Raw genomic sequence first — 15831 nt, 5'->3', positions numbered from 1 at the left:
TCTCACGCCCACCCCGGGTCAATTGACCCCAGCGTTTGCCTCGTCGAAGAATCTCCGAGCTCGTTTTCATCCTCCCAGTAGTTCCTCTCCCACCTCACTGCTTTCGCCAACGTCCTTAGTCTCCACAGCATGCTGTGTTGCCTTTTCCATCCCTTCCACTTCACCTATATTATTTTCCCCCAAAACTCGGTGCGAACAACGTTATTTGTGCACCCAATTATTTTTGCTGCTGGTAAATCTCCCTCCTACCTCCCACAACAGCCAAACAACCACACAACACACCCACACACACTTTCAGTTCCTCTCTGCTCCCTCTCTCTCCTCTTCTGCGCATGTATTGATGACCCCTGACCTCCCGAAACGCGGGAAACGATCGTTGCCATGGCATTGCTATGGACGGCGACATTTTACGGCAGAAAGGCAAAAATTTTACTGCTAACGCCCATTTCACATCGCTCGTGGTAACGCCCATTTTATAAAGTGGAAAGTTGGGGTTTTGAAAATGGGCGATAATCCGGCGATCTCAAAACCCATATTAACCGCCAACACTGGAAATAACGCCCATTTTTGGGTGATCTGCACAAAAGTGGAAAGTCTAGCCCCATATACCAGGACCTTCTCGCAAGCAGCACTGTAAGCCACACAACTCAACATGTAAATGCACTACCATCATGATTGTAACTACAACATGGACACATATCAGACATTATCTCCCCAGTCCATAAATCCTCCATATTACATACAAAAAGACAGCTTGAATAACAAGATAGGAACTGCAATGTTGGACACTTTCAAGTGAATAGATCCTTGTACACACACCTTTATTGCTGGAATAGAGCGGACCTGTTCCGATGTGAGATATTGTGAATCGCGAGCTAAATTAAGAAATGTCTGGTGAACACTGAAACATAAAATACATTTTTATGATAAATTTGTTATCTGGAGTGTAAGAATATAATCACAATTTTTTTTACTCCCAATCCTCTCCCAATGAGACATTTGCCTATATTATAATAGTAACTACACTACACTCTACAAGTACTTCATTGGATGTAAAGCACTTTGGCAGATCATGAGGTTGTGAAAGGCACTATATAAAAGTAAGTTCTTTATTTATTGCAGTATTGCTAGGGTACAATTTCATGAACACCAGCAGTCCTCTGGTATTTCACTCAATGCAGCTATTCTTCACAAAGTAGCCACGACAGTGAATATCAGTATGTTATTTGACTAGAGGGGTATCATAGCTGAGTCCAATCACATCCTCACTTGACGTCCACACACATAAGCATTTTTCAACAGGATATCAGGAGACAGTAATCAATAGCCTGATTTTCCTTTCCTAGCCCAGAGGTCTGAGGCAAATATAGAACATGTGTTACCCTGACTGAGTTCAACTAAATCAGCATAGATCTGGAATCAAACCTGAGATCTTCTGGGTGGGTATATCATAGTGCTACAGTGTCTTTACTTATCTGGAGAGTTTTTATAACAGTGGGCAAGAATTAATATGACATTTAAATACAACCATTTAGTTTTGATAAAGTTGGTAAACAAATTCCCTGGATTCTGGGGAGGTCCCAGCAGATTGGAAAACTGCAAATGTAACAACCCTATTTAAAAAAGGAGGCAGACAAAAAACAGGAAACTATAGACCAGTTAGACTTACATCTGTGGTTGGGAAAATGTTGGAGTCCATTATTAAAGAAGCAGTAGCGGGACATTGGTAAAGCAAAATTCGGTCAGGCAGAGTCAGCATGGAGTTATGAAGGGGAAGTCATGTTTGACAAATTTGCTGGAATTCTTTGAGGATGTAACAAAGAGGGTGGATAAAGGGGAACCAGTGGATGTGGTGAATTTGGAATTCCAGAAGGCATTTGACAAGGTGAGGTGCCACATAAAAGGTTACTGCACAAGATAAAAGTTCACGGGGTTTGTGGTAATATATTAGCATGGATAGAAGATTGGCTAACTAATAGAGAACAGAGAGTCAGGATAAATGGTTCATTCTCTGGTTGGCAATAGTGGGGTGCTGCAGGGATCAGTGCTGGAACCCCAACTATTTACAATTTATATTAACGACTTGGAAGAAGGGACTGAGTGTAACATAGCCAAGTTTGCTGATGATACAAAGATGGGAGGAAAAGCAATGAGTGAGGAGGACACAACAAATCTGTAAAAGGACATAGACAGGCTAAGTGAGTGGGCAAAAATTTGGTAGATGGAGTATGATGTTGGAAAGTGTGAGGTCATGCACTTTGGCAGAAAAAAAATCAAAGAGCAAGTTATTATTTAAATGGAGAAAGATTGCAAAGTGCCACATTACAGCGGGTTCTGGGGGTACTTGTGCATGAAACACAAAAGGATAGTATGCAGGTACAGCAAGTGATCAGGAAAGCCAAAGGTATCTTGGCCTTTATTGCAAAGGGAATGGAGTATAAAAGCAAAGAAGTCTTGTTACAGCTATATAAGGTATTGGTGAAGCCACACCTGGAATACTGCATGCAGTTTTGGTTTCCATATTTATGAAAGGATATACTTGCTTTGGAGGCAGTTCAGAGAAGGTTCACTGGGTTGATTCTGGGGATGAGGGGGTTGACTTATGAGGAAAGGTTGAGTAGGTTGGGCCTCTACTCACTGGAATTCAGAAGAATGAAAGGTGATCTTATAGAAAGGTATAAGATTATGAGGAGGCTTGACAAGGTGGATGCAGAGAGGATGTTTCCATTGATGGGGGAAACTAGAACCAGAGGGCACGATCTTAGAATAAGGGGCCGCCCATTTAAAACAGAGATGAGGAGAAATTTCTTCTCCCAGAGGTTTGTAAATCTGTGGAATTCGCTGTGGATGCTGGGACATCGAATAAATTTAAGTCAGAAATAGACAGTTTCTTAAACGATAAGGGGATAAAGTGTTATGGGGAGCGGGTGGGGAAGTTGAGCTAAGTCCATGATCAGATCAGCCATGATCTTATTGAATGGCGGAGCAGGCTCGAGGGGCCATATGGTCTACTCTGTACCCCCTCCAAAGCTAGTATAACCTTACTTAAGGAAGGATATACTAGCTTTGGAGGAGGTACAGAAACGATTCACTAGGCTGATTCCGGAGATGAGGGGGTTACCTTATGATGATAGATTGAGTAGACTGGGTCTTTACTCGTTGGAGTTCAGAAGGATGAGGAGTGATCTTATAGAAACATTTAAAATAATGAAAGGGATAGACAAGATAGAGGCAGAGAGGTTGTTTCCACTGGTCGGGGAGACTAGAACTAGGGGGCACAGCCTCAAAATACGGGGGAGCCAATTTAAAACCGAGTTGAGAAGGAATTTCTTCTCCCAGAGGGTTGTGAATCTGTGAATTCTCTGCCCAAGGAAGCAGTTGAGGCTAGCTCATTGAATGTATTCAAATCACAGATAGATAGATTTTTAACCAATAAGGGAATTAAGGGTTACGGGGAGCGGGCGGGTAAGTGGAGCTGAGTCCACGGCCAGATCAGCCATGATCTTGTTGAATGGCGGAGCAGGCTCGAGGGGCTAGATGGCCTACTCTTGTTCCTAATTCTTATGTTCTTATATATGTTCTTATGTACTCCTGTTCCTATTTCTTATGTTCTTATTAATAACATTCCATATGAAAGACTGCTACATAAGCTCAAGGCAAAGGATATTCTAGATTAAATTTGAAGGTGAATAAGAATTGGCTAGCAGAGAGTAAACAATGAATATTAGTTATGGCAGTGCTGTAGGGCTGAAGAGGTACACTGGGTACAATGTTCCAGGGATCGGTGCTTGTGGTTCTTACTGTTTCTGAAGCATATAGAATCATAAAATGTTACAGCACAGAAACAGGCTATTTGGTACATCAAGTGTGCACTGGCTATTTTATTCAAATAATTCCAGTCTTCTATTCACCCCATATATCCTTTAATATTCCTCTTTTTCAAGCAATTAATTCCGTTAAAATGATTTATGGACTCAGCTGCAACTGACACTGCACAGCTGTCCAGTACAGATGGGAATAGAGAAATCTTGCTGGAAACCTACCAATAAAAACTGAAATAAACTTAGCCTGGAATTTTCACCAGGGTCAGCGGCGGGTCACTTAGACAAGTAGAAGTCTAGTCCCATCACTCTTTCAACAGAAAAATTTCAGCATGGTACCTTGCCGACAAATGAGGTAGGACAAACAGGCCAATAATACCAGTTCTGACGAAGGGTCATCAACCTGAAACATTAACTCTGTTTCTCTCTCCTCAGATACTGCCTGACCTGAATATTTCCAGCATTTTCTGTTTTTATTTCAGATTTCCAGCATCCACTGTATTTTGCTTTTGTAGGCCAATAATTTCCTGGCAATCCCTGTGGATCTGGGCTATCAATCAATAAGTTTGGATAGCTTATTAGAAAGGACAAAAAATTACAAGCATTTGGGATATTATGATGCTGGTTCAGGCATTGTAACAGGAGACCATTTTTCAGAACCAACAGTTACATGATACAAATTAACACAGCATATATACCAACCATTAATAATTAAATTGACATGATAGCTTCTTAGCAGTTCTCAAGAAAAATTATCTTTTTTCATTGAAATTGGAGATTGCTAGTATCAATCAATCCAACCAGATAGAAGGTAGGAGGACTATGTGCTATCAGAACCAATCAAATCAATTGGAATAAAATAGAAAATGCTGGAAATCTCAGCAGGTCAGGCAGCATCTGTGGCGAGAAAGCAGAGTTAACATTTCGGGTCAATGACCCTTCGTCAGATCAATTGGAAGGCAGGAATGAAGTATATTAGAATCAATCAGATGAGTTGGAGAGCAGGGCTGGACCATATTAAAAAACAATTGCTTTTAATTTCTCCTGCTGTTGGTTTTACATGAAATCAAGGCAGAAAAGTTTTAAAATAAACTGATGGTTTTGAGAGTCAGTTACAGATGTGTTGATTTAGGATTGTCGCCAAAGAAGTTATAGTAAAAAGATACTAAAATACAACTCTAAAGGCTGGGATATTCGATAATGCCTGAAAATGGGTGGGGCACCGTGGGAGAGATTTGCTTGTGCCTGTTTAGAAAGCACAGGAAGCACCCAAGAAATCCAACCTGCCCAGCCAGTGGTGACCAAGAAGAGGGAGAGAAGAGTGAAGAACAAGAAATACCATCACTCGATTTCACACTCCCAGCCACCAGCTCCTTGAGGTCATCCTACAAGGCCATCTGCCGTGTTCCCCCACTGATAGTCAGCAATCTTCCACCAGCCATGCTGCAGCCACTGCATAACATCATGAGGATAGGCAAAGGCAGTTGCAAGACAGTCTCTAAGGGAATGCACAAGGGCGATTAGTTGATTTTTGATGTAATATTGGATGCATATATGGATAAAGTTGGATTGAAAAGTTTGCTTTGTGGTGGCTTTTATTTCACCATTGTGGCTAAAAGGATAGTATGATTATTATATCTGTAAGCACTCTAGTAATGACTCCATGAAGCAAGGTATTGTACTTGAACTGTGGTGACCTTAGTCCATTTATTACAGCTCCTGAATGAGGGTACAACAAGGTGAGCTCCCTTTTATACCTGGTTACCGGTCATGTACAGGTGACCCCTCGGTCTCCACCAGTTGCACCCTCTTGTGGTACAAGCATAGTGTGAAGGTACATCTAGTAGTCTTATGTAACTGTACATTGAGTGTACAGGGAGTATACTTATGGTATACATACACAACATCACTCTCCCCTAAGTCTTGTGCCACTGGCCTTTGCATTGTGTGCTCTGGCCCTAGACTTGAGTGCCCAAAGCCCTTGCACCTTGTCTATGCTTTGGCTTGCCTTTCTCCCTGTTGACCCCCAAGTCCTTATTGCCACAACATTGGGAAATGGTCAGCAGTGGACGGTTTGAGGTTGCAGTGGGGGTTGAGTGGGTTATGGGTGTAATCCATGTTGGTCCATGGCTACATACATCCATTTCCTCCGCCGCCCCCCTCCCCCATACATAGACCATGGCTCAACACCTGCATGTGCATACATGTACCGAAAGAAAGAACAAAAAAAACCATAGGATTAATCACATCACTGTTTGGGTTCTGCAGTAGTGGAACAAGTACATTTTACAGGTAAGGTACATACGTGGTATCACAGTTTAGCCCCTGGGTTGTGTAGATGCAGGTGGGTGAGGACGCTAGTTCCAGAGTAACCGGACTGTGTCCAGGTTGTCTGATGGCAGCACTGCGTCCCCTGCCAGCTGGGTGAGCTCGGATCGCTCACCTGGCTAAGTGTCAGGCCTTTGCCGTTGCCAAGTGGTAGGGCAGAGTCACAGGAGTATGTGGCCTCTCTGTCCTCCTTTGAGGGCTGCGGTGTTTCTTTGCTGCCCTTCAGCGATAGTGGGAGCCTGGTCAACCCAGGTCCCATTCGGAAAGCTGGAGGGTGCTAACCTCTTGCTCCTGGTACTGGCCCTGGTGGCCAGAGAGCTAGAGCCGATCAGGGGCAGGGTACCTGTAGTGGTGCCTTTGCCATCCGCTGGCCCTGCAGCTGGTATGCTCCCTCTGTGTGTGGCCACGCTCCCTGGGGCATCACATTGGTCCCAGAGGTGCAGGCTACATGGTCGGGTATACCGCTGGACCTGGGTGCTTCCGACGGGAGGTTGCCTTTGGTTTTGTCGGCATGCATGTAGAACCCAGCATCGCACATCATCACTTCGTTTACTCTCACAATGCATTGGTTCTGACCACAATCACCTGACTTATCATGGTTAGTTATATTTGCAAACTTGAAATTGTCAGTTACATCTTTTACATAAGTATCACCGGCATCGCTGTATAAAGAGTGGAACTGTCCCGTTAATTGTGATGAGTTGCCGGTCTCCTTTAAGAGGGCCTTGCAATCTTTACCCCAATATGGTTTACTGCTCGGCATCACGTGTTGTTCCATCAACGCTGCCTCTCGTGGTCTGGCCGCTGCCATCTTTACTTGAGGTGCTTCACATCGTGGTTTGGACACCATCTTCTTTCTCTCCACGAGGTAGGCTGCGGTGATCCTTTTCTCCCCGGGTTCTGCCACGGAAGCAGGGAAGTTGCCTTCTATGCTGATTTTCTTACTCCGGAGTCCTGCCACTGGAGCCTGGAAGGTGAGATCGGGTCGTTTCGGCTGGGTTGAGCGGTCTGGGTCGTCTCCACACAGTCGAGTTGAGCGGCTGGTTTTTCAGGTGCTGTGCTGGATCCAACTTCGGAGCCGCGGAGGACGTCGATCGCTGGAGGTTGGAGATTTTCCCAGCTCCAACTGATCTTTTTCATCCATCTTCTTCCTAATAGCATTGGACCATCTCCAACAACGATCCACAAAGGTAACTTGTGCATCGCGCCGTCATGATAGACCTGGACATCCACGCTGCCAACGACTGGGATGGTGTCGTTTGTATAGGTGAGCAGCTTCACTTGGATCCAGATCATTTTAGGTCGTTCGACTGGATTGTCCCAGAGTTTCTCAAAGGCCGCCTGATTCATCAGTGACTGACTCACCCGTGTCCACCTCCATCGTGACAGGAACACCGTTGATTTCGACTTTCATTTTCAACGGGGAACTCTCGGTGAGGCAGGTAAACACTCCGTACACCTCATCGTGGGGCTGAACTGCCTCATGGACTCTCTCTTCATTGTCGCTAGAGTCCGGATGATCGGCCAACTCTTCATCGATTCGGTACCATTTCTCTTGCACATTCACTGGAGGTGGCCCTTCGTCTAACAGCCTTTGCATGTATAGTCTTTATAATGGCACTGGTGGGCCCTGTGATTTCCTCCACAGCGCCAGCATGGGGTTAGCCGGTTGGCCCCATGTGGCGGACTCAGGTTTGCGAGATTCGGGGTTCTGTTCTCTTTTCCCTGAGACTGCTTGTAGCAGCCCTGCCTCTAAAAGGCGCCAGTCGGTTCACAATACTTGTTGGGGTAGAGTCCTGGGCGTGAGACATCCGCTTGGAATCGCAGGCCAAGATCATGAATGCCCGACTCACTTTAATTACCTTCTGCAGGGTGACTGTGGTATCCGCAGAGAGCAGCTTGTGGAGAAGGTCCTCGTGGACGATTCTAATAACCAAGATGTCCCGCAGCGCTTCGGTGAGGTCCACGTTGTCCAGGGCCGCGGCGTGGATCTTGATGATTGGAGGGCAGTGCTGTGCGGCGGTGACAGGCTGGTGAAGGACCTTTGTCTTACGGATGTTAAGCGTAAGGCCCATGTTTTCATATGCCTCAGTGAATATATTGACTATATCCTGGAGTTCAGCCTCTGAAAGTGCACAGACGCGGGCATCGTCCGCATACTGCAGCTCAATGACAGAGGTTGGAGTGACCTTGGACCTGGCCTGGAGGCGGCGTAGGTTAAACAACTTCCCACTGGTTCTGTAGTTTAATTCTACTCCAGCGGGGAGCTTGTTGATTGTGAGGTGGAGCATGGCGGCGAGAAAGATTGAGAAGAGGGTTAGGGCGATGATGCAGCCCTGTTTGACCCCGGTCTGGACGTGGATTGGGTCTGTAATGGATCCGTTGGTAAGGATCACGGCCTGCATGTCATTATGAAGCAGGCGAAGGATGTTGACAAACTTTTGAGGGCATCCAAAACGGAGGACGCTCCATAGACCCTCATGGTTGACAGTATCAAAGGCCTTTGTAAGATCGAAAAAGACCATGTATAAGGGCTGGCACTGCTCATTGCTTTTTTCCTGCAACTGGCGCGCTGCAAAGATCATGTCTGCTGTGCCCCGTAGGGGACGAAATCCGCATTGTGATTCCGGGAGGAGCTCCTTGGCCACAGGAAGAAGACGATTGAGGAGAACTCGAGCGACAACTTACCCAGTGGCTGAAAGCAGGGAGATTCCCCTGTAGTTGCTGCAGTCGGACATGTCCCCCTTTTTAAAAATGGTCACAATCATTGCATCTCTGAGATCTCCCGGCATGCTCTCCTCCCTCCAAATGAGAGAGATGAGGTCATGTATCCGCGCCAACAGCGCCTCTCAGCCATATTTTAGTGCCTCAGCAGGGATTCCATCCACACCCGTAGCCTTGTTATTGTTAAGCTGTTTTATGGTTTTACCAAGCTTGTGCAACATTGGAGTTTCACTGAGTTGGTGGTGGGTGGCATGCTGCGGGATGGAATCGAGAACACTCGAGTCAAAGGCAGAGTCTTGATTGAAGAGATCTTCAAAGTGGTCCTTCCATTGGGCCCTGATAGCCTCGGTGTCCTTGATGAGTGTTTGCCCATTCTTGGCCAGGAATGGAGTGGGGCCTTAGGAGTTTGGACCGTAGATGGCCTTGACTGCAGTGAAGAATCCTCGCATATCGTGGCTGTCGGCCAGTTGTTGTATATCCTGTGCTTTCTCCATCCACCACCTGTTCTTTAGGTCCTGAGTTTTTTGTTGGACCAGAGCCTTGAGCCGTCTGCAATGTTGTTTTGCAGCTCCTAAGTTGAGCTGTTGCTTGAGGCTCAGAAATGCTTTGCGCTTGCGATCTATTCATTCTTCGAGCTCCTGATCATTTTCATCAAACCAGTCCTGATGTTTTCTGGTTGAGTGACCAAGTGTCTCTTCACAGGCACTGATTATAGAGGCTTGGAGGGCAGACCAAGCACTATGGGGATTCAGCATCTTAGGGTCATCAAGGCACGCCAGATTGGCTGTGAGGCGCTGGCTGTATAGGGCTTCTGCTGTCCCCTCTGCTTTGGGGCAATGTTAATGTTGATGATGGATTGGATTAGGTGGTAGTCCGTCCAGCAGTCGTCAGCTCCTGTCATAGCGTGGGTGATGCGCACATCCTTGCGATCCCTGGCTCGGAAGATGACATAGTCAAGCAGGTGTCAGTGTTTGGAGCGAGGGTGTTGCCACGATGCCTTGTATTTGTCCTTCTGGCAGAACAGCATGTTGGTAATGAGGAGTTCATGTTCCAGACATTTTGTCAGGAGTAGGGTACTGCTGGAATTGGCTTTCCCTACCCCCTCTCTGCCAATCACTCTTCCCCAGAGGGCTGTGTCTTTGCCAACCCTGGCATTAAAATCACCCAGGAGGATCAATTTGTCACCTGTGGGGACACGGGACAAGGATGTCTCGAGGTTGGAAGAAAAACCCTCTTTAGCCTCATCCGTTGCATCGAGTGTGGGGGCAGACGCACTGATGACTGTGGCACATTGATTCCGAGATAGGGTGATACGGAGAGTCATGAGGCGTTCGTTGACCTCACAGGGGGAGTCTTTGAGGCAGTCGGCCAGCTCATTCTTGATGGCAAAGCCGACACCATGAAGGCGGCGTTCTGCCTCTGGTTTCCCTTTCAGAAGAAGGTGTAACCTCCACCATGTTCCTTCAACTGGCCTTCCCCTGCCCGCCAGGTCTCGCTGAGGGCGACGATGTCAATGTCAAAATGTCTGAGTTCCCGGGCAACTATGGTGGTGCGGTGTTCCGGCCTGTTGCTGTTGGGATTGTCCATGAGGGTCCTGACGTTCCAGGTCCTGAACTTCATACTGAATGTATTAAGCTTTTGTATATTGTTGTCATCAACAGTTATTTCTAGCCTCATGTTTTGAGATTTTAAAACTGAAATTGTTTGAGGTGCACAGCAGATCAGCATCTAAAAGATGCCGCTTTTGCTTCCGAAAAGCAGGCGTTGCATAGCTGAATTACTAGGCCATAGTTACAGTTAGATGCTGCAAATAAAGTATCACAAATCAACATTTTCTGGTGGGAGACAATATGTTAGTGCTCTTCTATAAATTCTGAAATAAAATTTAAACAAAATAAGCTGCATTCACAGTATATAAAAACAAGAAATTTAAAAAAAAATCAAGCCTACTAGGTCTGAGGTTACATGGTTATAAAATTGGTCTGAACAAAATACAGGACAGATTTTTCTGTTACTGGTGCGAAAATGGCAAGACCAGTGCAGAGGAAGATTGGCCATCACCCACATCACCCAATATGACTTTTTGGGATTTCCTGAGGACTTGTCGACAGCTGAGCCATCTGCTGCTGCTTATTTGTGTTCTGTGATTTATCCAATGTAGTCATCTCAAACAGATTCTCTAAATCCCCTGGGCTTAATGATCCTGTGCTGGTGTTTGCAGCCTGTGGAGCAAATGATACTGATTGCAGTGAGGTACTGGCTTCTTGGGCAACTCCGGGGTCTGCAACACTTCTGTCATGTATGTACATGCTGTTTGTAGCCACCAGATGGCGTCATTGTTGGAGACCACTTAGCAGCACGCACATGATGCTGCTCTGGTATAAAAGGCCAGCCATTTTGTGAGTCAGGCAGTTTGGGCCTAAATAAAGCAGAAGCAAGGTTGTACCTTGCTCAGTTAAACAGTACTCAGTTTGAACCTTTATTGCATGCATAACATTTGGTGACGAGAACACAAGAACCTTTGTTTGCAAAATAAGCACAATTGGATTTTTAGAGCGATTTGTGGAGAGAGAAGATTGGGCAGACTTTGTGAGCCATTTGAACCAGTACTTCGTGGCCAACAAAATGAAGGGGTCAGTGATGCAGATTGGCGCCGGGCCATGTTCCTCATTGTGTGCGGTTCAAAGATCTATGGTCTGATAAAGAATCTACTCATGCCGAGTGATCCAACAGAGAAAACGTACGTGGAGTTGTGTACATTGGTACGGGAGCACCTCAAGCCATACGACGGCATCATCATCTCGAGATACAGGTTTTATACACACGTTCGGTTGGAGGGCAAGAGCACGGCGGAATTCGTTACCAACCTGAGACGTCTAGCGGGACCATGCAAGTTCAGGATGGTGTTGGCAGACATGCTGCGGGACTTCTTTGTTATTGGTATCAACCACGAGGTGATCCTGCGCAAACTTCTGGTGGTGGAGGAGTTGGATTTAAAAAGGGCCATCCAGATCACTCAATCATGTACGGCGACGGATAGGAGTTTAAAGCAAATCGGTGAAGAACCGAACCTCGGCAAGTACTGTAAATGCAATTGATTTGGCGTTCGCAGAGTGGCACATGGCAGGGCCTATCCGGCTGCATCGCGAAACCTGTGGCTGCCCAAAGTCCGCCAGCGGGAATGTATCCGACTTCTCCGTGTTGGCATTGTGGGGGAAATCATCGGCACCAGCAGTGCCGATTTAAGCAATATAGTTGCAAAGGCTGGTTGTGAGTGGGGCATCTCCAGCGCAAGTGTCCGCAGATGAGCAAGCGAGCTGCGACACACCACGTGGAGGATGAGATCAGACTAGCGTGGATCCGGATATGCAATCCGAGATGCCAGAGGAGGAAGTGTATAGACTGTACTCTTTCATAACCAAGAGTAAACCAATTTTGATTAATGTGAAGTTTAACAGGATACCGGTATCAATGGAACTGGACATAAGGGCGAGTCAATCGACTATGAACAAGAGGGCATTTAATAAGCTGTGGGATACTAAGACTGTGAGGCCCAGACTGAGCCCTGTTAACGCCAAGCTGCACACGTACACCAAAGAACTGATAAAGGTGATTGGCAGTGCACAAATTGTGTTGTATAACGGTGCGGTTCACGAGTTACCGCTGTGGATTGTTCCAGGTAATGGCCCAATGCTGCTCGGCAGGAGCTGGTTGGAGAAAATCGGATGCGACTGGAACGACATAAAGGCGTTGTCATTGGAGAAAGATACATGTGCCCAAGTATTGAGCAAGTTTCCCTCGCTGTTCGAACCGGGTATCGGCAACTTCACAGGAGCCAAGATGCAGATCCACATGGACTCAGATGCAAGACCCGTCCATCATAAAGCTTGGGCAGTGCCGTATATGATGAGGGAGAAGATCAAAATTGAACTGGACAGACTCCAGCATGAAGGCATCATTTCACCGGTCGAATTTAATGAATGGGCCAGCCCCATTGTTCCTATGCTGAAAAGTGATGGCACAGTCAGAATCTGTGGAGACTACAAGGCTATGATCAACAGGGTTTCAAAACAAGATCAGTACCCGTTACCGAAGGCTGATATCTTGTTTGCGATGCTAGCCGGAAGGAAGTCATTCACAAAACTGGACTTGACGTCGGCCTATATGACGCAGGAGTTGGTTGAGAAGTCGAAGAGACTTACATGCATTAACACGCACAAAGGACTGTTTATTTACCACAGGTGCCTGTTTGGAATTCGCTCGGTTGCAGCAATATACCAGAGGAATATGGAAAGTTTACTGAAGTCCATTCCCAGAACCGTCATGTTCCAAGATGACATCCTGATCACCAGTCGTGACTCCAAGGAAAATCTGAACAATATGTAAGAGGCTCCACTGTGTTTGGACAGAGTGGGCTCTGACTTAAACGCTCGAAGTGCGTCTTCATGGCACCCAAGGTCGAATTCCTCTGGAGGAAAATCGCCGCTGATGGTATCAGACATACTGACGTGAAAACCAAAGCCATCAAGGATGCACCCAATCCGCAGAACGTGTTGGAGCTGCATTCGTTCCTGGGTCTACTCAACTACTTTGGTAACTTCCTACCTAAATTGAGTACCTTATTTGAACCACTGCACATGCTATTGACAAAAGGCAACTACTGGGTGTGGGGCGCATTGCAAGACAGGGCTTTCAACAAAGCCGCCAATCTACTTTGCTCGATCAAGCTGCTGGTACATTATGACCCATGTAAACGTTTAGTTTTGGCCTGTGACGCATCGTCATATGGAATTGGTTGCGTGTTACAACAAGCCAATGAGTCGGGGAAACTTCAGCTTGTCGCGTATGCATCCAAAAGTTTGTCTAAAGCAGAAAGTGTCATGTATCTCACACAACTGTACATAACTGTAACTAGAGATGACCTGTAACCACAAGCTTACCTTACCACCAGGGGTGCACTTGCAGGAGACACTGGATACCTGTCCCAGACAGGTATATAAGGACAGGTCTCAGGCAAGTGAGGCATTTGAGAGCTGTGTAATAAAGGTGCAGGTCCTGAGTGACCTTGACTTCAGTATGTGCCTCATGTGAATCTGTACTGCAGGGACAGGACTTTACAGTGGCGAGGAGTTACGGGATTACAGAATCCACAGAATGGCGACCAACGGCTCAGATGAGAAATACAATGCTGGAGACAATTGTGAGGACTTTATAGAAAGGCTCCAGCAAAGCTTTGTAACCAAAGACTGGTTAGGCGACGATAAGGCAGACAAGAGTAGAGCCCATCTCTTGACCAGCTGTGGCTCGAAAACATACGCCTTAATGAAAGATCTGTTGGCACCCGAGAAACCAGCAAGCAAGTCGTTTGAAGAGTTGAGCACACTGGTAAGAGACCACCTGAAGCCAGCGAGCAGCCTACACATGGCAAGACACAGGTTCTACAACTACAGATGCTGTGTGGGCCAGAGCATACCCGACTTCATGGCGGAACTTCGGAGGTTGGCTAGCTTATGTGAGTTCTCCGATGAACTAAGGAGAGAAGTACTGAGGGACTTTTTTATTGAGGGAATAGGCCATGCAGGCATATTCCAAAAGCTCATAGAGACCAAGAACTTGACCCGAGAGGCAGCAGCACTGGTTGCACAGACATTCTTGGCAGGAGAAGAAGAAACGAGGTTGATCTACACTGCGGGTATGACAACTAATGAAACATCGGAACAAGGGGTTCACAGAGTGAAACAAGCCGCTACCCCCACACACAGACAAAGGCAGGAGAGCAGGCCCTCAACAGCAGGCAGTGGTGCCAGAAGCCATCAAGGGCCACATGAACGGCCGTTCACACCTCATCAACCCACAATGCGAGCAATCAACTACAAACTGAGAGAAGCTCAAGAGATATCAGCCAGACACAGCTCATCCTTTGGAAACAATGGAAGCGGTCTGTGCTGGAGATGTGGGGGAAGGCACTCATCAAGGGGGTGTCGATTTCAGCATGCTGTTTGCCAAAACTGCGACTATACAGGGCATCTGGCCCGCATGTGCAGAAAAACAGCAGCTCGGCTGGTATGCGAATCGGAAGGGTCGGAAAGCGGACCAGAAGACGGTGGGGACAGTACCCGGGACACCGAGGTACAGCGGGTCAACACGATCAATGGCCACTGCTCTTACAACAAGATGCCTCGAATAATGATGAGGGTCCTACTCAACGGAATACCCATCAACATGGAGCTGGATACGGGAGCGAGTCAATCTCTCATGAGTGCTCAACAATTTGAACAGCTGTGGCCACACAAAAGAGACAGACCATAACTCACAAGGGTCGACACCAAACTAAGGACCTATACCAAAGAAATCATCCTAGTCCTTGGCAGCACCATGCTCTCAGTCACACACAAAGGGACAGTGAACCGACTTCCCCTGTGGATTGTCCCCGGAGATCTCCCAGCACTGCTGGGGAGAAGCTGGCTGGCAAAACTAAACTGGAAATGGGATGATGTTCACGCCATATCGTCAGAGGAATGGACCTCCTGCTCAACAGTTCTAAGTCAATTTGAACATCTCTTTCAGCCAGGTGTGGGCACCTTCAAAGGGGCTAAAGTCAAAATCTACATCACACAGGATGCTAGACCGGTCCATCACAAGGCTAGAGCTGTGCCCTATGTGATGAGGGAAAAGATTGAACATGAACTAGAAGGCTTCTGCGGGAAGGCATTATCTCACCCGTGTAATTTAGCGACTGGGCAAGTCCCATCGTCCCAGTCATGAAGCCTGATGGATCCGTACGAATCTGTGGGGACTACAAATCTACCATAAACAGAGTCTCCCTACAGGACCAATACCCGCTGCCCAGAGCAGAGGACTTATTTGCCACATTGGCTGGAGGAAAACTTTTCTCAAAACTAGATCTCACATCTGCGTATATGATGCAAGAATTGACCGACGAGTCTAAGCTACTCAC

General features: G+C 46.7%; 1 protein-coding gene across 1 annotated transcript in view; it reads right to left on the bottom strand.

Moving 5' to 3' along the window:
* LOC139266638 (calcium and integrin-binding family member 4-like) overlaps window positions 1–11182 on the bottom strand; it is a 68337-nt gene extending 57155 nt beyond the window's left edge. Inside the window, exons 1-2 of the mRNA XM_070884226.1 lie at window positions 10944–11182; window positions 820–901 (exon numbers count right to left, since the gene is read on the bottom strand). Of these exons, the coding sequence (XP_070740327.1) occupies window positions 820–901; window positions 10944–11182 (321 nt within the window). The remainder of the gene's footprint in view (window positions 1–819; window positions 902–10943) is intronic.
* Window positions 11183–15831: the final 4649 nt, after the last annotated feature.

Source organism: Pristiophorus japonicus, chromosome 7 (genome assembly GCF_044704955.1).
Source record: "Pristiophorus japonicus isolate sPriJap1 chromosome 7, sPriJap1.hap1, whole genome shotgun sequence".
NCBI classification, from domain to species: domain Eukaryota; kingdom Metazoa; phylum Chordata; class Chondrichthyes; family Pristiophoridae; genus Pristiophorus; species Pristiophorus japonicus.
Note: the sequence above shows the minus strand (reverse complement) of the source record. Positions and strands in the feature narration are given on the sequence as shown.